Genomic DNA, 20,770 nt, shown 5'->3' with positions numbered 1-20,770 from the left:
CCCCGCTCCCCCCCCCCCCCCCCTTGTCCAGCTGGGCCCTGCCTTGACAGCTGGAGCCTTCTCTGCTCCCTTCTTGCTGGCTGCATCCCTCCTTACAGCAGTCAATCGTCCCCTTTTCTGGGCTACAGAGTATATATATGTGCTATCTGGTGGCTAAATAGCTTTTTAATATAGGACCTTTCAGCCTCCCTGACCAGAACTGTTTGAGTTTAAAATATGTATTTTAGTACCTTTTGAGGCAAGTCTACTATATACATTTATAACACAGGGCAAAATCAGATTTGAAGTCAAAATGACTTCCCATAGAGTATTTTGGCCTTTTGGTAAAAGCAACAAAAATGAATATTATATTTTTAAAATTTTTGACAGGTTAATTAACTTCTTTTGAACGCCGCATTCCTGATCTCTCCCACAGATTGACACCTGTCTCTTCCTGTATTATGCCTTGGAGCATTAGTTGCAGTTCACCGTGCAGCTTTCCCTCATTGTCTTTATCATTTATATGGTGATTTTAATTTTGTTTCTGATTTTCTTTCTATTGCCCCCCCTTTTTTCTGTTTCTTCCCCACTCTTTCTTCTGTTCTCTTAGTTGTCACTATATGTTGTTCCTTTTCTTTTTTTGTCCTATATTTGTCTCAAGATATTTAATCTCCTGTTATCTGTCACAGCCACCCATCTGTTATCTTCAGTTTTTTGAACTCTTTCTGTTCCAGCTCATATAGTTTGAAGCTTTCAGATCTTTGACTCGGCCCCCAAAACACAGTGATGGACCATGACAGAATGGCAGTCTCAGAAAAATAACTGGAGAATCTTTTATGGGCTAGGCAAGCAGCAAGCATGTTCTTCACAGTCCTTCATAGCAACAGCCACATGAGAATTACTGTTCATTATACTTAAAGTTCAGTGTTGTATAAACTAGAATTTTAAAATAAGATTGTTGGGGCAGACTACAGTACAAACTCATGTATGCTAGAGGTCATGATGAAATGCAAAACTCTTTGGTTCAGAGATGATTTTTTTTTATTAGACCAACTAAGAAATCTCAAAAAAAAATTATCTTTTTCTGCAAATTTTCATAGATTCATAGATTGTAAGGCCAGAAGGCACCTTGGAAGATCATTGGGCTCAGCCCCCTGCACCAAGCAGGAAAGATAACTGACGATCAGGTGACTGCAGCAAGGTGAATGTCTAGTCTTCTCTTGAAGATTTCCAGGGTAGGTCATTGCACCACTCTGGAGGGAGCTTATTCCACAATCTGGACACCCTGACTATTAAGCAGTTTTTCCTAATGTTGAGCCTGAATCAGTCTTCTAGGAGTTTGTGGCCATTATTCCTAGTTTTCCCCTCGGCTGCCCTGGTGAACAGTTGCTCACCGAGCTCTTGATGTATGCCCCTAGTGTAGTGGTAAGCTGCTGTTTCTCAGCCTTGTTTTCTTCAGGCTGAGTCCCAGATCCCTCAGCCTTTCCTCATATGGCTTGCCGTGTAAGACTGATCATACAGGTGGCTCTCTCTCTCTCAAGCTTGTCCATGTCCTTGTTAAAGTGCCCAGAACTGGACACAGTACTCCAGCTGTGGTCTCACCAGTGCTGAGTAGAGCGGAAGAATCACCTTGGTTTTGCTGGAGATGCATTGTTTGCCCTACTGGCTATAGCTTCACACTGCCGGCTCATATTCATACTGTGGTCTGTTATTTTGCCCAGGTCCTTTTCATTTATTGCGCTAGTCAGTTTGGTGCCACCAAGTCTGTAGGTGTGTAGGGGGTTACTGTTCCCGAGGCGGAGCACTTTATATTTCTTGATGTTGAACTTCATCAGATTCTGATCTGCCCAACTTGCTAGCCTGTCTAGGTCTGCACACATGCCCTTCCTCAGCCTCAGGGAAAATTAAAGATGGTAAAAAGTCCCCATAGGTAGAAAATATACTTCATTTTTGCACAGAGGAAGCTGAAGGTGAAAGTTTGTTCCTCTGGGTCTATGAGAGTGTGAGTTGCTCTTTGATGTGCAGATAAGGCAGGATTCCTTCCTTGGTGGTGTCAGATGGCAGACCAGCAGGGAGGTGTAGAAATCTTTCTTGTTGTTCAGCAATTAAGTTTTAAATCCAAAGTCAGCTAAAATTTGACATCTTTTATGTTTCAGGAATGTATTTGGTAGCTGTGTTGGTCTGAGACAAAAAGAAATGCAAGAGGTCATGATGCTGATTTACTGAAGATTTTACAAATGGCAGGGCTTCTAATCTGTTCCAAATTGTCATATTTATAAAGTATATTAGCTCAGTTCATCTCTCATATGCTTGGTTTGCATGAATATAATAGAATATATAGTAGAGTAGAACACAAATTCCTCGTAAGGTTCAGTTCCTTACATCCCTGTGAGCATAACGGTTTGTGAATTAAGCTGAGATGCATGTAGCCCCAGCAGATATCTGCACACGACTGCTGAAGTGCTCCAACTTGGTTGCTGAAACTTGTATTTCAAAGCTTGTCACTTGTCTGCCTGGGACCACTGATGAGCTCCAGTGGAGTGGAGAAGCAGTGCCTTTGAAGTGAAAGCTGCAACAATCATCTGAGCATCCTGTTCTTAATTCGGCAACCCACTGTGAATTAAGTGGGAGGTGAACGATCCTGATACAAAAGATCTGGGTTCTGTTATGCAGGGTGCCGTGTGTCATTCTTTCTTTCCTTCTTGGAATGCCATGGTGGCAATGTACTTTGTCTTGTAGCAGATCTTTTCTGTTTCAGGTGATGACACATTACTGAGATGTGAGGAGGTAGAAAAGAATGGTCTATGTTGTGATAACCACAGCTAATGATGAACTGTGCCAGAAGGCCCTTGTTCACAGTGCATTGGATTCATAAGTGTCTGCATAAACTTTGGATAAACAGTAGCCTACTATATTTGTCTTGAATGTATACACGGGAGTTACTGCTGGATTTTTATTTTTTAAAATGCTGTGATAGAGTAATTAGTATATGTGATTTATAATCATTTTGTGTAAGTTTTAAGCCGTTAAAATATTGTTCAGAGATGTGGGTGGTGATGGCAGTGATGTAACAATTTTCACTGCTTTTTTGAGTCATGTTGAGTTTTTCCCCTAATAAATATACTAAGGAGTTTGGAAAAAAATGCTATTTACCTTTAGGAAAGCAACAAAATGGTTCAAATATCTATAGTCAATCTATTAGGAGTGCTTTTAGTTATGAATAGAATAAAAAAATCATGTAATCATAGAGGTTATGTGGGAGGTTGTTTAATCCAACCCCATGTTCAGGACAGGTTAATTCCTATCTAAACCAGACAAATGTTTGTCTAATTGTACTTAAAAATTTTCATTGACAGAGAGTAGGGACAGACAGAACACTTAGTTTTAAATGACATTTAAACCACGTGTTCACACATGAACAACATGTGCCCCTGGAGGCTGGGGGAGCATGGCGACTGCCCACAGGCGGTGGCGGTGGTGTCGGCAGCGGGGACGTGGTGGCTCCGAGTGGGGAGCTCCTGCAGGTGGCTGTGGTGGTGGTGAGTGCCAACTGGCAATTGGCTACCACCTGCACATGCCACCAACACCGCTGGCAGTGTCGCAGGAGGTTCACCGCCAATCTCAGGGGGTGCATGTGCACCCGCATGCGTCCCCTACATGTCGCCAATGTGTCCACATGTACAAGCCAATTTAGAATGGTTTAAACCTCCTGCAACATTGAAAAACATACCTTGATAATTGGGTATTATTTTATTTTGAAATTGTCCTCCTTGAACTGGTTCAGTGTTTTGTGCGGACACTGAGGGTTTTTTTTTCTGACTACTGTGTGGTCAGTCCTCCATGCCAGTGGTTCTCAACTTTTTTGTATCAGGACCCATTTGTAAACAACAATGGCCAGTCCTGACCCAGTGCCCCTCATTCCCAACCTGCTGGCCCCCATCTCACCAGTGTGTGGGGCACGGGATGAGTGTGTGGTATGGGGGAGGTGTGTGTGGGGTATAGGGGCCCCCAGCAGCCCCTTACAAACTGGAACTCTGATTGCCTGCAAGGGAAAAGTCACAATTTCCCAAACTTTTCTCTTTCAAAGGATAATAAATTTTTAAAGTCTGATCTATTTTTAAAGTTTGTTCACGACCCTTTTGTATATTCTTGTGACCCACTTTTGGATTGTGACCCACAGGTTGAGAAACGCTGCTCTAGGCATCCCACATTGTACTACTCTCCACTAACTCCCTAACTCCAGCACAGCAACTAGCTATTTTGATATGCAGCCAGAACTCTACTGTCCCAACCTATGTTGCCTGCACTTAACTCAGTCTCTGTTGTCCCAGGCTGAGTTGGGTTGGGGGAGGGTGGTCAGGCCAGGCATGCTTCTGGGCTCCCAGTGTAACGGGCGCTCTGTGGGACTGTCTGTTGTCTGCAGTTTTTTAACAACATTTTCCCCCCACCTCTCCCGCAATACCTGTTTGTTAGTTTCATTCCATTGGTGGCATATGACCAGGCTTCAGGGAATCCCAGTCTGATTTGGGTTAGGAGATAAGTAGGTAGAGGGGTACCCCTGCTTCTGCATCCCTTGGGGGCTGCCCAGAGTCTCTGTAGCATTTAAGCAACGCTTTTCTCCAACCCATTTGTCAATTTTATTCCACTCCTGGCAGTTGAGGTAGAGACCTTAAGCAGTCCCCCAGAGCACCCAGCACCCTTGGAACCAGAAGCAGGGGGTCTAAGCAGCACCTTACCCCCTCTTTGCCTGCCACCTAGCACCTGGGGACCCTTGGTCAGGGTATCACCATGCAGATTTTGGTGAAGTGCACCAATGGTCTTTACTAGACTCAGTGTTAGTGAGAAGGGGGATCAACAAGTGGCAGTTGTAAGTAATTAACATCTTCTTTCTCTTCCTTGGTGTTCAGTCAATCAGGGTCTTTCTCCCCTGTTCAGACAATCCTGGACACACTTGCTGGGCTGGTGTATTCGTTGCCTCCCCCTGGTGGTAGTTTAATAGTAGTAATGCCTAAAAGAGCCTTTGGCAGTGCATGTGTAGACACCTCTAAACTAGGATAAGTATGAACTGGTTCCCAATCAGTGACATTTTGGGGTCGGTTCAAGTGTTAGGCCTGTCCATATCCAGAGATTCCACAACCCCTTTTTAGATAATCTGTTGCAGAGCTTAGCTCCCCTCAGGATGCAGACAGGCATAACACTTGAACCTTTGCAAGAATGTCACTGATTGGGAACCAGTTCACAATTGTTCCTAGAAAGAAGTGTCCACACATACACTGCTAAGGGTTCTAAGTAAAACCCTCACCTTTTAGGAATTGCAATGCTGCCAAAATGCCACCAGGGGGTAGTAGAGTACCTAGACCATACAACTTGCCAGGGGTCAGTGCCCAGAGGTTCCCCAGAATTGCTCTAGAGGGGCAGAAAGATCTGGATTGTGCCAGGGAGTTGGGATGGAGGAGTTGCCATGTGCTGAGGGGCTGTCTGGACTGGGCTGGGGGACTTGTGGTTCCTAGGGGGCTGGGTGCTCTGACCCCCCATATTCCCCCCCCATGCAAGAACTCTCCCCCAACAAAAGAACTCTCTGGCTTTTCCAACCACTCAATACCTTGTATTGTCAGAAATTATATAGAAATGCGCATGCAGGTGGCAACCTGCAGGGTAGGGCTGGCTTCAGGTATGCAGTGGGTGGGGAGGTTGGGGTGGGGAACACACAATTAACAGTTAATGGGCTAATTCACTTCACACTGAGCATGGAATTAACAGTCATTCTGTTCTGTTAAGTGCCCATTGTGCAATGGCTCTATTTCCCCATCACCACCCAGCAATTGACAGGGGTCTGCTGTTACAGGTACAATCACTTACCCACCATAAGCAGTCAGCAAACCTGTCCCCCCCACCCGCTTCCTCACCCCAAGAGTCTGTCTAGATGCTTCCCATCCAGTCTGTCTGTCTAGATGCTTCCCACTCAGCCCCTGCCTTCCTAAGGGTCTGGCAGGGCTGACCTGCCTCTTGTGCCTTCCCCTGCGTCACCTGGCACCTGCCCTGACCGCCTGGCCCCAGGGATCAGCGCTCTGATGCTGCCTGTGCCTGGGTGTGGCAGGGCATCTGCCTGCCTGGGCCAAGGGCTTGCCCACCCACTGGGGCCCAGGCTGGGCTGGAGGGTGCAGCCTGGGAATAGGGGTAGGGTCAGCAGAATGCAGACAGCATCCTTGCCTGTGTCCTCCTGACTCTGCCTGTGGTGCTTGCTGCAGCACTGGCACCTGTGCCTGCTTGGGGAGCCTAGAGCAGTACCTGAAAAATATATATTTTTTAAACAATTTCCACACACACCACCTGGCATGTTGGGGAAAATGTCTCCATGTGCCACTAATTGGCATGTGTACTGGGGGTTGCTGATCCCTGTGATATACCTTGACTTCAGTAGGGCTTTTCATATGGTCTCCCACAGCATTCTTGCAAGCAAGCTAAGGAAGTATGGGTTGGATGAATGGACTGTAAAGTGGATAGAAAACTGGCTGGAGCATCGGGCTCAAAGTGTATTAATCAATGGCTCAATGTCTGGTTAGCAGTCGGTATCAAGTGGAGTGCCCCAGGGGTTGGTTTTGGGGCAAGTTTTTTTTCAATATCTTCAGCAGTGACCTGGACTTTGGGATGTAGTGTACCCCCAGCATGTTTCCAGATGTCACTAAGCTGGGGGAAGTAGTAGATACACTGGAGGGTAGGGCTAAGATTCAGAGTGACCTCGACAGATTGGACCAAAAGAATCTCATGAGGTTTAATAAGGACAAGTGCCAAGTTCTGCACTTAGGATGGAACAGTTGCATGCACCACTACAGCTTGGGTACCAAATGGCTAAGCAGCAGTTCTTCAGAAAAGGACTTGGGGGTTACAGTGGACAGTAAGCTGAATATAAGTGAATAGTGTGCCCTTGTTATGAAGAAGGCCAGTGGCATAATGGGCTGCATTGGTAGGACTGTTGCCAGCAGATCAAGGGAAGTGATTCTTCCCCTTTATTCAGCACTGGTGAGGCTACATCTTGAGTACTGTGTTCAGTTTTGGGTCCCCCACTACAGAAAGGCTGTGGACAGGTTGGAGAGAGTCTAGTGGAGGGCCATGAAAATGGTTAGGGGGCTGAGGCTTATGACTTCTGAGGAGAGGCTAAGGGAATTAGGCTTATTTAGTTTGGAGAAGAGAAGGATAAGGTGGGATTTAATAGCAGGCTTAAATTACCTGAAGGAGGGTTCCAAAGAAGCTGGAGCTAAACTGTTCTCAGTGGTGACAGATGACAGAACAAGGAGCAATGGTCTCAAGTTGCAGCAACAGAAGTTTAGGTTAGGTATTAGGAAAATTTTCTCACAGGGAGGGTAGTAAAGCAATGGAACAGGCTACCCTGAGAGTTGTGGAATCTCCATTCCTGGAGGTGTTAAAATTCGGCTAAACAAAACCTTGGCTGGGGAGATCTAGAGGCAGATGGTCCTGCTTTGAGCAGAGGATTGGACTAGATGACCTCCTGAGGTCACTTCCAACCCTGATTTTCTATGAGTCTATGTATACTATGTGATCTATGATGGTTATATTGGGTATGTATGTTTCTGTGTAATTAATGTAATGTAATGTGTGGTGTGTATACACATGTTGGATATCTGGTGTTTAGAGCTCAAGACCTTTTTTTTTTCTGAATTAGTAGAGATGAAGTCTCCAGGCCTTAAGGCAAAAACATATTTTTAACAAATTGTCATGGAGTGTCCTCCAGGCCATGGGGTGTTTGATCAGGACTGCTGCAGCCTTGTCTCTTCTCTGAGAATACCCTTTGAAGTCAGTCCAGGCTTCACCTCTTGAGCAAGGAGCTTGAGCCCAAGATCTTTTCCACTCTAAGACCCTTGCCCTTTTCATTTCTCACCTTCCCTGACTCCAGAAGTGAGTATCCATGTCTGCTGAGAGAGGGACTTCACTTTCTCTTGAGATGATGCAGCTCAACCCACAGTTCAAAGTGGCATAGCAGTCTTCAATAAAGGCATTTACTGGAGCAAAGGCCAACTGGTAAGAGGTTCTATGTCTCATCCAAAGAGGTTAATCAGTCCCTTTGCCCCCAGTCTGGCCCATACAGCCCTGAGCACCCCAGAGATGCTCATCCTGTTTCAGTCACCTGACTCCTGTAGCCAGGAGCAGCCAGGCTGCTTGCTTCCAGCCAGCTCTCCCTTTGTCATGTGTTTCTCCTGTTATCTCACCTTTGTTGGTATGTCAACAAAGCCATTCAAGGCTGTGCTGATGCTAAACACCCATCTAATCTCTTCCCTTCCAGATAGCCAACCGTGGCACTTAACCCATTCTTTTCCATGTACAGGCCAAGGAGGTAAATTGAATTACATAACATCACAACAACAATGTGAACACAGTCAACAGAGAAATTGTTGTTGGTGGTGATGATGATGGCAGTCCCCTGAAAGGAAGATGATAGTCTTCTAGTAAATAGGGAGGTTATCAGCGTTCCCCTAGATAACTGAGGAGACCCATCCAAGATCTGCATGTTCAACACCAGACATGGCAAATAGTTCCAAGGAGAAGGAGTAGATCCCTGGTCACATCAGGTCACAGTTCTTTTTCTTTGCATCTTATTTATTTGCCTCAGTAGTGTGAGGCAAGTTTGCTGGAAATATTCAGTGGCTTGTTGTGTATCACAACACCATTGGTGATGATTCAGTGCTTGAGTCTCCCAGGAATTGATGTTAATATTTCACTTCTTCAGCTTGACCTTCAAGGTGTTCTTGAATCTCTCCTTTTGCCTACCTCTAGAGCCGTGACCATTGGTGAGTTGGGAGTATAGGACCTGTTTTGGGACCTAGTTGTCAGCCATCCTCTTTTGTCTTGTCCAATGGAGCTGATCCTGTATAGACATGACTTCAATACTGGTGATGATTGCTTGAGTTGGCATTTATTCTTCTGTCCTTCTAATTGATATGGCAAATTTTCCATAGACATTACTGTTCCAGAGCCCTATCATGCTTATTGAACCAGTCCTGATATTTCTTTGTGGAGAAGCCTACAGATTCTTTGCATGCCTCATGGATGCCTTTCACTGATGACTGTTTCATGTTGTCTCTTGGTCGGTTGAAGATTAAGGATCATGAAACACCTCTTGATGACAACTAGACATTCTGGCATCTGCGTAACAATCTTGGGCTTGATAACAAAACTAGTGCTGTGGATATGTATGTCTTGTTTGGCTTTTCCTTTCCAAAAAACCCCAAAAGGAGTAGCTTCCACCGTGCCCTGTAGTCTGCCCCTCTCCTGCATGTCTGGTTTCATTAAGTGCAGCAGAGTTGATATCAAATTGGTCAAGTTCTGCGGTCGTAAGTGCTGTCCTTCGCTTCAGTTGCACATCTGTCTCAGTTCCAAGTGCAAAACGACCAGCATACAATTATTGCTTCCTGTTAGGTCTGTTACTTGCTGTTGTCACCAACTACTGTAGGACTTACTATTGAAGGAAGACTCCTACACATTAGGGCTGTGCGAAGCTTTGGTCCCTGATTCGATGCAGCAGAGATTCGGCTCTATTCGATGGCCGAATCTCCGTATCCAAATTAAATTAGGAGACCCTTTAATCTCTGTGAATCAAATCGGAACCCTCCAAATTGATTTGGAGAGATTCGGAAGATTTGGCAATTTGGATATAGACACAGCTTTAAAAGTTTTTTTCTATGTACCTCAAGGTACCAGGTAGCTCGTGAATGCTATGATGGTGGGACAGATGGAGCATCCCACAGGAGTGCTGTGGGGCTCCCCAGCACACTTGGCAGTAGACCTAAAAGTGGACCAGAATCACTTCCGGTCCACTTCCAGGTGTGCTGGGGAGTGTGTTGGAGGGCTCCCCGCACCCCCCCAGCTCATCAACTGGTGCTTCCTGGGTCTGGGGAGGCACCTGGGATCCCCCCCATGGCGAATCGCCAAGCCAGGGGGGCCCCTCAGTGTACTCAGTGGCAGACCCGGAAGTGGACCAGTACTTCTGGTCCACTTCTGGGTTCACTGCTGAGCATATGTCCCTCCCCTGCGCTCCCCCTGCTTCCCTCGCGCTCCTGTGGGATGCTCCATCCACCCCAGCATTGCAGCGTTCATGAGCTGCGGCTGGTACCTTGAGGTAGGTAGAAAAAAATATTCTTCAGATTCGGATTCAGCCGAATTGAACTGGGGACAATGATCTGGATCAATCAATTAATCAAATCACTGTCCCTGATTTGGGCCAAATCCGAATCAAATACAGCCTGTTTTGCACACCCCTACTGCACATGTCTTCTTTTAAATGGGGATGCCTTTGCACATGAACAGCTACACCGTACTTTGTTTGAAGGTAACCTTAATCTGATGGCAAGGAAAACCTCTACGACCAGTTTCTATTCAGCTGCAGCCTTCATCTGCCTTTGTAGCCATGGTTAAGTATTCTTTTTTTCATCTGTTTGGTCTACCTTTGAGAACTTTAATTTTTATTTTTGGATTACTGTTTGGTAACACTGCTCTTGACCTTACCACCATGAGTGACTTTACCAGGAGTACAGAATTCCAGACAGCATCACTCTAGAGGTCACTGGTAGCGCACAAATCTCTCCACCATGTCAAGGTTGCGAGCCTTAGAAATATCACAACAAAGAAATTTCACAACAAAAGTAGTCCATCACACAAGTAGACCTAAAGTAGTTTATTATTCACTAGAGAAAGTACACATTTGGTTGCCTTTTCTAGAGCAGCACCCTTACAATGCCGGTTAAATCAGCAAAATGTGTGGTACTAGTTAGGCATCCTAGGGCACCTATACATACCTCTGCTCTGACATGTGCTATTGGAGCAGACTTGATTAATCGAGTCTACTGCAAGTCTGCTGGAGCATGCTAATTAGTGTGCTGCAAAAGCCTCCACATCACGTGTATTCAGCACCTGTCTTTCAAAATGGTAATGGGTGTGCTTTAACTAAAACTCATTGAATAAGCTTTAGTTAAAGTGCCTCCACTGCCATCTTGAAGTGTGGGACATTGAATACACATGATGCTGGAGGCACGTTAATTAGAGCGGAGATGAGAGCTCTGAGAGCCGCTCTAGTTAAAGTGCCCTCCCCCTGCCATGTGTATAGACACTCCCAGTGTTTTCCACACTCCTGTGTGGTGTACTGTTTCATGGAGAATTTTTACAGTATATCGTAATATTTCAGCACTCCTCTCCAGGAGCTGTTGAGTTGAGATTTTTCCCATTTTTTCTTTCTGTTCCATCCTGTGATAGTCTCTTTTTGCAGTGTTTAAAAAAACTGACTGTATGAAACAAAGAACAGTGTAATCTCTTCTTTAAACTAGTTTTTAGTCTTTCTTCTGCCTTGGTATCATCAGTAGAGACGCTGAGATAACAGGGCTGTCTTAACTTTCCAGGGCCCTCACCATGTTGCTAAAATAGCAACTGCCTTCTTTGTCAGTTTTAAGAGACTTGGTAAGCACTTGTTTTGGATGGTATACAAATACAACATTCAGCATTTGGTAGAGAGTTAGAGTAGATGACCCTTGAGGTCCCATCCTACCCTATGATGGTATGACTAAGGCATTTTTGGAGCTACAACTACCACTGCAGCCTGATGTGCAACAGTAGAAACAGTTTGCAATAAGCCAACTGAGGCATAATGAATGATATAATTGGTGAATGAAGGATGCCAGATGTTGCAGGCATTCACTGCTTATCGTAGAGTAGCAGTGTTTACCTGTGAAATGATCCTAGTGCTCTATGCTTGGATCAGAAAACAAATCTAGGCTCTTAGCAGCTGTACTTTTTAACATGCAGATATAGGGTGAACTTGGCCTAGCCCTCTAGTTCAGAGAGGAGAGATGCTTTGATAATAGAGAAACTGGTGGCACTCATACTCTGTAAACTTGCAAACTGATTATCATCAGTCAGTGGGTAGTCATCATCTTGGGGTGCAAGTCTGTTGAACATGTCCTGCTATACAGGATTGGTCTTCTGGGTGAAAAATTGGAGGAACTCAATGCACTGGGCTTCTGTAAATGCGGCGAGATGATACATAGCATATCCATACCGGTGCTATCCCCTCTGCTTCTGAGTGCGTTAGTAGAATCACAGTACTTTTCTGTAAATATGAAAGTGCTGGTTATTCACCAAGGACATTTCATTGACATTATCCATGTGTTCTCAGGGAAGATGCCCCAGTGTCTTCAACTTTAGGGATACTGGATTTTTTGAAAAGTAGCACCAGAAATTTTTTGTGAACCAGAAATGTGCATGTTGGGGTGGGTTTGCAGTGCCAGATGTGATTCCCAGAAACCCAGCTTATCTTTTGTTTTCCCAGTTCATGATTCTAAGCCATGCATAACATTGGGTACCTGGGCGACAACAGAGCAGGTGCAGCATGAGAAAGCTGTGTGCATTCCCTACTAAAGGGAAAGTAGAGGTGTTTTATGGCTAGCCTGGATCTCAGTATGTCAAATATTCTTGTTGCTGTTGCTTGTTGTGTTTTACATACTCTTTGTGAGGCTGATGGCAGTATGAAGGAAGAAGCAAAATGACTGTTGCTTTTGAGCAGTTTGGCACAAGGGAAATTAATTACTAGAGCACACTGAGACACTTTATGGCTGTGGTGAAGCCTTAGGAATATACTTTAACAGTAGCTAAAACAAGAGAAGTAAATCCCAGTTTTCACAAAATAGAACATTTCAGCAATAAATAATCATGTTTCTGAAGAAAGTACGCAAGGTGTTGGCTGCTTTAAGCTGCATTGCAGGTTGCATATATTTGTGTGCATTTGTACTCAGCTATTATCTTGCCCACTGAGGGACGGTGGAAATGATATGTTATAGGCAAGCTGGTATCTGGAGAGGGAAGGGTGATATATGCCTCTAGGCTTCAGAAAAAGAGTTGTCCACAGTTAGTGGCTGGTAGGGATGTAAACTGGATATTTTGCTCCGTAAACCTTGCAAGCATAAATGTGGTGCCTGGGAGGCTGCATGATTGTGCACTTTTCAGTGCATCTGTCAGCCTTCTGTCTTTCTTCCAGACTGTGTTCCCCCCTCCATCATTTCTGGACTCAGAACCCTTAAATAGTTTGAGTTCATGTCCTTGCTTGTCTCCTTCTTTATCATGGTTAGGTTTTCAGCAGGATGGAGGAAGTAGCCCTCTGCATACATTGGTATGTATCGTGGTCAATACATGGAGTTACACTTGAAACCCTCGACTCTGGAGGTACTTTAGTAAAGACTACTAAATGTATTACAAACACTGGTATATGGCTATTATGGATATTTTGCTTCTGAGAGTGAAAAAGGCCCGTGAAAATAAGTTGAATAGTTTGAGTTTGCCCAGACTCAGATGTTGCTGTGTTCTTCACAGAGATGCTCATTGCAGAGCAGCGTGTCTTGTTACAGTGGGAGAAACAAAGCGGCACTTCCTAGAAATGTGCTGGCAACAATCAAAAACCACTTGCTTGAAAATTTCAGTGAAATCAGTGCCAGAGGACACTAATGATATCCAGGTCAAACTAAAACAGAAGATCAGTTATTGGAAAAGAGTGGTTATCTCCAGCTAGTTCTGAGAGTCAGCCCAAATCAATCTTCATGTGTCCGCAACTATTTCTACCTCTTTTCTGTATCCAAGCACAACTTGCAAGTAATTTGATTTGTACTTGTGCTTTTGAATTGAAAACCAAAATATTTTGACTAGAAAAACTTGCATCTGACAGGCATATGACAATATTTCTGCAAAATCATGTAATTTGAATGCCCAGTTAGAGATTTCTTTCAAGCATTCTTTCGTATTTTCAAAATATTGAATTTGAATGATTGACTGGTAATTTGTGTTTAGTTTTTAGTTTTGAATGTATTGAATTTATTTGCGTTGTGTTTTTAAAGTATTTTATCTTCCTGCAAAAGGTTTTAGTTTGAATGTATCAAAGCTTTTGCTAAAATTCAGATTTGGGAATGCTTTATGGTCACTTAAAATAGTTTTTCTTTCATTTGTTGTCAATTATTGCCAGTGCATGCTTTTAAAATAAAGCAGCTACTTTTAAGACAAAATTCCTTTGTTCCCCACTTGGATATGTTGACCACTATTTTTAGAGAGGGAGGGAAGGGTTGAGGGGATGTGCAGTGTGCATTAAATTATATCTAGCTGAGCCTCCTTCCTGCTCTTTGAGGGGTTCTTTCTCTAGATTTTTGGTTATGTCTCAAAAAGCTCATTCCTAGATGGAGGCTCTGCATCTTCCCTGTCCCTTTGCTCAGTGATCTCTTTGTCACTTTTTCCAGTTCTGACTTGCTTTCCTTTGGACTTCATTGTGTGCTCACCATCACTCTGTGGGCTGTTGGTTGTGTCTGAGCTCAGATTGGCATTGGTTTTTGTACAGTAGCTGTAGCCCCTAATTTTCAGCCCCCTCTTTTTTTTCTTTTGGTAGAATTATTGCAGTTTTCTTTCCCTTGGCATTGGAGTGAACAGCATTGTTGTCTGACTTGAATTTTTGCATCTCCTCCGCAAAGTCCAAGTAAACATCTCTGTTCCTTTGGGAGTTCTACGCCTCTTTCTTTTCCCCCACATCCAAAGGAGATCCAAGAAGCAGCAAAGTTTAGCTGGAGTTTTAGCAGTAGATTTCTGTGTAGTCACATGTGCCTGCTCACACAGCTTTGGCTAAGAGGGAGTGAATCATTCCCAAGACAGAGGTTTTTAGAGAGGGTGGACTTCAAGTCACTGTCACTTTTGGGTACGGTGTTATTGTGAAATTGTTGCTGGAGAACTCTTTGTTCTGTTACAGGCAGCTCAGCAGCTACACAGACAATTTTTTGTTGGTGGAGGAGGGCGAATCAAGGGCTTGTATTCCTTTGGGAGGGGATTTAAGAATATGGATGGGTCATATAATGATTGCTCTAATATCAGAAGATACAGATGTGTACTGTTATAATTTAATTATTCCTTCTACATGGTGCTGTTTCAAGAGCAGCGGTTTAACTCAGGCCCCCTCTATGCATGCAGGTAAAGGTGCGACAGGATGTAATGTATGGTTCACACAATAGCACCTCTTGCTGTGCTACATGTTCATGGCAGTAGGTGTGATTATGGGATCATGCATTAGATTCCACTATGCCTTATTGCTGGTGTAGGGGGAGTCCAATCCTAGGGGAGCTCCTTCAGTTGAGAGGTCTGAGGCGGGGAAGGACCCCACCCCTGAGGCGGGGGATCGTGGCAACTGTTATCTCCCAAGCTTGGGGTCTGTGAAGCTCCTGGGGTTGGAAGATTGTGGCAGCCATGATCTCCCAGACTCGGGGCTACATGAAACCCCTGGGCCTGCGGGATGTGGCAGCCACAATCTCCCAAGCTTAGGGGTACATGAAATCCATGGGACTGGGGGACAATGGCTGCCATGATCTCTCAGGCTCGTGGGTGTGTGAAACCCCTGGGGCTGGGGAATTGTGACTGCTGCGATCTCCTAGTCCCAGGGGTATGTGAAACTCCCAGGTCTTGGGGGATCATGGCTGCCACATTCACTAGGTCCCAGAGAGTTTCATGTAGTCCTGGGGCAGCCATATCCCCTGGCTGCTGGGACCCAGCTGGATCCAGGCACCCGTATCCACAGTTGCAGGACTTTGGGTCACCATGCTGCTGTGACCCAGAGTTGGCAGCTGCTGCAGCTGACCCAGATGCAGGACTCCTAGCCCTGGCTGGGCATGTTGCACCCCTGCAGTTGGGAGCCCTGTCAGCTGATGGGCCCCCCAGCTGCAGGGGGAAACCCTGCTACATATGCAAATTAAAGCTTGATAGTAACCAGCTATAAAGTTAGTACACATTTTTGAGGTCTAACTTTATAGCTGGTTGCAGCTTTTTATGGCATGATAGCTATTTTGCACATGTAGCTGGTTTTAAGGTAATTACTCAATTAACAAGTTAATTGCACAATACCTCTAACATGTCCAGGCAGCCTAAATGAACAGCTGTTGGATCAAGCAAATGTAGCGGTTACATTGTAACAACTTATCTGATGTGTGTTCCTGAGCAATAGCTCCCTCTCCCCCTTCAAAGCTGTTATGTTTATTCAGAGGTTTATCAATAGCACTCAAAATCAAATGTGAATATATGCGAAGTCTGACCAACAGATGGTGAATTGTGCCAGTAAATTGCTATAGTTTGAAAAAAGTATACGGTTGAGAACCCACAACCATGCAGATTGTTGCTTTGAAAATATAGAAAGGTAAGAGTATTGGAGAGGGTGAAAAAAGGGGGAACCCATTGCTGGTGTGTGTAAAAACCTGCATCTCAAAGGATATGTATAGGAGTGTGTTCATAGAACAACTGCCTTTTTTTTTTAAATAACTTTTTGTTTCTGTTTTAGAAAATTTAATGAGGCCTCTTAAGAATTATGGAATTGAATGGTAAGCATATGTTTTATTTTAAATCAAGCTACTTTACAGATGTACTTAGGATAATTCCCTTTAGGATCATGTTTGAAAGTTAAATGTTTTCTTTACCATTTCAGCATGTCTATGGGTTTCTTGGTAGAAGAAACTGTGCCAGTTGTTTGGAGGGGACTCATGGTCATGTCTGCGATAGAGAAACTGTTGAGGCAGGTAAGAACTTAAATTGTTGTTTGCTTCACATAAAAAAAAAAATCAAAATACTTATATTGTAATTTGAGTTTCCAGTTAAGCAGTTATTGAAATAAATGTCCTTAAAGAACAGTCTTTGAATATGTGTTGTATGTTTCTTCCAGGTGTTAGATATGTTTTCTGTTATTCACTCTTTTGCATTGTTTTTATGGTGTTGTTTTCAGTCTTCTGAGCAAAACCAGATATGAGTTTTACCTGGTAGTAGGTTATTTTCTTAATATGGTTGGTCATGAAAAGGAAAACTTTCCAAGAACCAGACATGAAACATGATAAGAATCGTGTGCCTACCTGCCCTTTGAACATCTAACCTTTAGTGGTCAGTTAAAAGTGTAAATACACAAATTCTAATGGTTGTACATAAATTGAGTATTACAAATATGGAAATGGACACATGAACAAATGTTCAAGTTCAGGAACAGCGTTGCTAATGGTCCTAACTGAGCATAGTGGTTAAGGATGTTCCTAGTTTCTATCACTGATGTCAGTGAACCTACTCACAATTTCCCCAGATGGATGTCAGAAGCTGAAGCTTTATTTGTAGTGATTAAAATCCTTCTGGGTATTCCATTCACATCTGTTCCTGTACCTTGTATTTATTTACTGAAGAACTTAAAAACAGCTAAGTTCTACTTAACTACATTTGGTTTTCAACTTTGTTGAGAATAAGAGATTTGAGTCTAAGGGTAAGGTAAGAGGGAAAGTAATCCTTGTTGTACTACAGCAGTAGGAGCCAACCTTTTTGGGAGGAGTGCCACAAATTAAGCTCCAGGTCCTCCCAGAATGCCACTCCACTCCCCTTCCCCTGCCTAATCTGCTGCTCTACTTTTTGCTTTCTGCCCTTATACTCCCTTCTTGATATGTTTTCTGCTCCCTGCTGTTGGATCCTTGCCCATCTGCTGCTCTGCTTTCTGCTCCCTCTCTTGTCTGCTGCTGTGCTACCCTTTCCCTCCCTAATCTGCCATGTGTCACACACAAAGGTTGTCTGTGCCACTTGGGGTACTTGTGCTACAGGTTGGCCATCCCTGTACTATGGTATGCTCCTCAAACATGGCCATTCTAGTGGGCTGCATAAGCTTAAAGTGATTATCTCCACTCTTCAATGCCCCTTCCCTGCCCCCTTTTTCCCCATGGCTTTTATTTTGTTAAAATTTTTGCTGTTTTCAAATTTGACTTAAATGGGTATAGAGATCTGATTATAAAAGGACCTATGCATGTCTTGAGGAATTACTTCATGTGCTTGTATTCAGCTAGTGCTGTGGATACTTTGATGGTTGTCGACATGTGAAGACATTATGAAAATTAGCAGATACCATCTTTGTGCAGTGAAGATATTACATTAATAAATTTGCTGCGTTTGACGTATGGTATCTGGGTGGATTTCTTTTTTCTCGTTTTGTGGGGTTTTTTTATTCCTTGACAGACTTTTATTTTCTCTTCTTATTGCAAAAGAAACTGTGAAGTGCTAATGAGAGAAACAGTTTAAATGCATTAAAGTTAGATATTTAGTCTTTGGTATATTGACCAAATTGCTTACAGTTACCAAACATTGCAGAGATTTATTGAAGGATATTGCTAGAGTCCTATATGACCTTGGTAAGTTTCTTCAAATCTTTCACACCCTGGCTAAGAGGAGAAGCTTTTTTTTTCAATCTGTTTCCATCCTAGTACTGTTGATATCTTCTCTGTTTCTAGTACAGGCTTCACAGTAGCTCTTTGTGATAAATTTTGCCCCAATCAGATAAGCCACGTGTTTGCCAGAATTTAGGGGGAGGATATTTTCTCCATTCTTGGCATTTAAAAATGAGGTTTATCAGTGCCAGTAGCTGGGATAGGCCACCCTATTGCCTTTGTCTGCTACATTTAGTCAGGATCACAAAAGCTACAGAACCTAAAACTTCAAAGATGGATTTTGAAGTCGGCACCTGCTGTATTCACATACCAAGCTCTGGGAGACCAAGGGGTTTTTGGCAGTTGCTCCAGTGCTATTACTTCAATCACTGGTATCCCCAAATGGGAAGCAGATGCCAATTTCCTTTTTCAAGGGTGCTGATAATGACATATAATGAGTTGGTCGTTACCTAGCAACCAACGAAGCAGTTACACTCCAGCAGATCCTGCAGCAGGAATGAGGCAGAATCCCTTGACACTGGGGGCATTAGTGATTTCCCTGACAATGGAATTCACTTCTGAATAAGGGAGGTTTAACAGCTAGTTCCCCTTCCCAACCAAGAATTTGCTTATGAGGGTAGACTAGTCTCTTCATAATCCTGCATAAAATGAAATTGTTGACTTTCCTTCCAGGAAGAAAGAAACTCATAGATCACAGGAAGCACCAGTAGATTCTAACACGCAGCTGGTTTTTAGTAAACGACTAATAAATTCTGTGATTTGACACATGCTATTTTAGCGTGTTTAAAGAGGTATAAATCTCCCAACTCAGATAATTACCAGTCAAGTCTCAAGGGTGGATTAACTGCAGGGCTAATACAGCCATGGCCAGGGGCATCTAAATTATAGAGGAACCCAGCATCCTATAATATTATTAAAATAGTGGTGTTCCATCATACATTGGATAATATTGTGATGTTTAAGAGCTCTCAAATGTCTGCCTTTGAGCCCTATATTTTCCTAACCTGCAACTGGTCAGTCTGAACCATTATCTGATGTTTGAAAGGATTAGTTTTTATTTCTAATTTCAGTTCTTTGCGGAAGAATAAACTCTTTCTGGTTGTTTATATTCACACTTAACCTTTTAGTAATCACTCATTTTAAAGCAGGTTCTCAAGAAATTGCTCCTTTTCTTCCTTTTTCAGCTATGTATAAAAAAAATTAAATTACACTCTTAGTCTACATTTATAACATAATATATTGAGTTTAAGGATTTCCCAGCTACTGTGACAAAAAGATAAAATATTAAGTAAAATTTTAAAGATATTTATGTCTGCTAGTTGCAAGACTGTTCTTGCATTTTATTGCATCAAATAGGGAAGGTTCATAGGTTTTACATAAGAAGACAATATTGCGTGCTCTTGTTTAACACCAGTTTATAGAATATCAAGCCAATTTACTCATTCTGGCATCTAACTTTGCGTCATTTAGATGCATTTTTTAACTAGTGCTCCCTGCATTCTCAAAGAAATGCAAAACTCTAGAACTCTTGGTTCAGAGGTGATGCATTTTATTAGACTAAATAAATTGCAAAAAAATTATCTTTTTCTGCATGCTTTCGGACACACACGCCCTTCCTCAGGCTCAGGGAAAATTAAAGATGGTAGAAAGTTCCCATAGCTAGAAAATAAACTTCATTTTTGCACAGAGGAAGCTGAAGGTAGAAGTATGTTCCTCTGGGTCTGTGAGAGTGTCTTTGTGAGTTGCTCTTTGATGTGCAGATAAGGCAGGATTCCTTCCCTGGTGGTGTTCGATGGCAGACTGGCAGGGAGGTGTAGAAATCTTTCTTGTTGTTTGGCAATGATGTTTAAATCCCAAACTGGCTAAAATTTGGCATCTTCCATGTTTCAGATCTATCCCTGAAATCCTGATAGGGACTTACCTGGTCACATATTCAATTCACAGTCTGAAAGGAATCAGCCACCAAGTTATTATGCATTTTTTGTAGAATGATTTTGTGGCTTATTTCTTGTTTTATCACACCATTAGTTGATTGATTGTGTGGCCAGGTTACAATTTAAAACACAATTGATTGGTTAATCTTGCCTTAAGTGAAACATGTAGCAGGGCCTGAATTATATATCATTACTGCACCTGAAAAAAAGAAAAGAAACAATAATAATACATAAACAATAAGAAAAATACATAATGTGTTGGGAACCAGTATATTTATATATTCTTATCAGACTAGGGAGGAAAGAGAACTGTTTTCTTGTCCTTGAGCCTATATGTCTATATAACACTCCCATTTAGAAATAATAATATGTAAATTATTTATACGAACTTGTAAAATGATGTCTTACTAGGGCATTATATTTAGATAATCCAGTAATCAGTAAGATCATTAGATACTTGGTTCTGTGACCTTTAGCCTGTTGTTTTGATTAGTATTACCTCATTGTTTCCTGACTGCTTTCCCCTCTCTCTGTCTGTACACATTTTTTGTCTGTGCTCTTAAACTTAGATTTTTAACTTTTTGAGTTACAATGGAAGCACCT

At 43.0% G+C, this 20,770-nt stretch overlaps 1 protein-coding gene across 2 annotated transcripts in view; it reads left to right on the top strand.

The window, feature by feature from the left end:
• NUBPL (nucleotide binding protein like) overlaps positions 1 to 20,770 on the top strand; it is a 286,398-nt gene that overhangs the window by 88,858 nt on the left and 176,770 nt on the right. For both annotated transcript variants that reach the window (XM_019518913.1, XM_019518914.1), the window contains exons 5-6: positions 16,331 to 16,370; positions 16,475 to 16,565. In XM_019518913.1, the coding sequence (XP_019374458.1) occupies positions 16,331 to 16,370; positions 16,475 to 16,565 (131 nt within the window). The remainder of the gene's footprint in view (positions 1 to 16,330; positions 16,371 to 16,474; positions 16,566 to 20,770) is intronic.

Source organism: Gavialis gangeticus, unplaced genomic scaffold (assembly GCF_001723915.1).
Source record: "Gavialis gangeticus isolate Ggan-Ray unplaced genomic scaffold, GavGan_comp1, whole genome shotgun sequence".
Classification (NCBI taxonomy): Eukaryota; Metazoa; Chordata; order Crocodylia; family Gavialidae; genus Gavialis; species Gavialis gangeticus.
The sequence above is the reverse complement of the archived record's forward strand: the minus strand, read 5'-3'. Positions and strand labels throughout refer to the sequence as shown.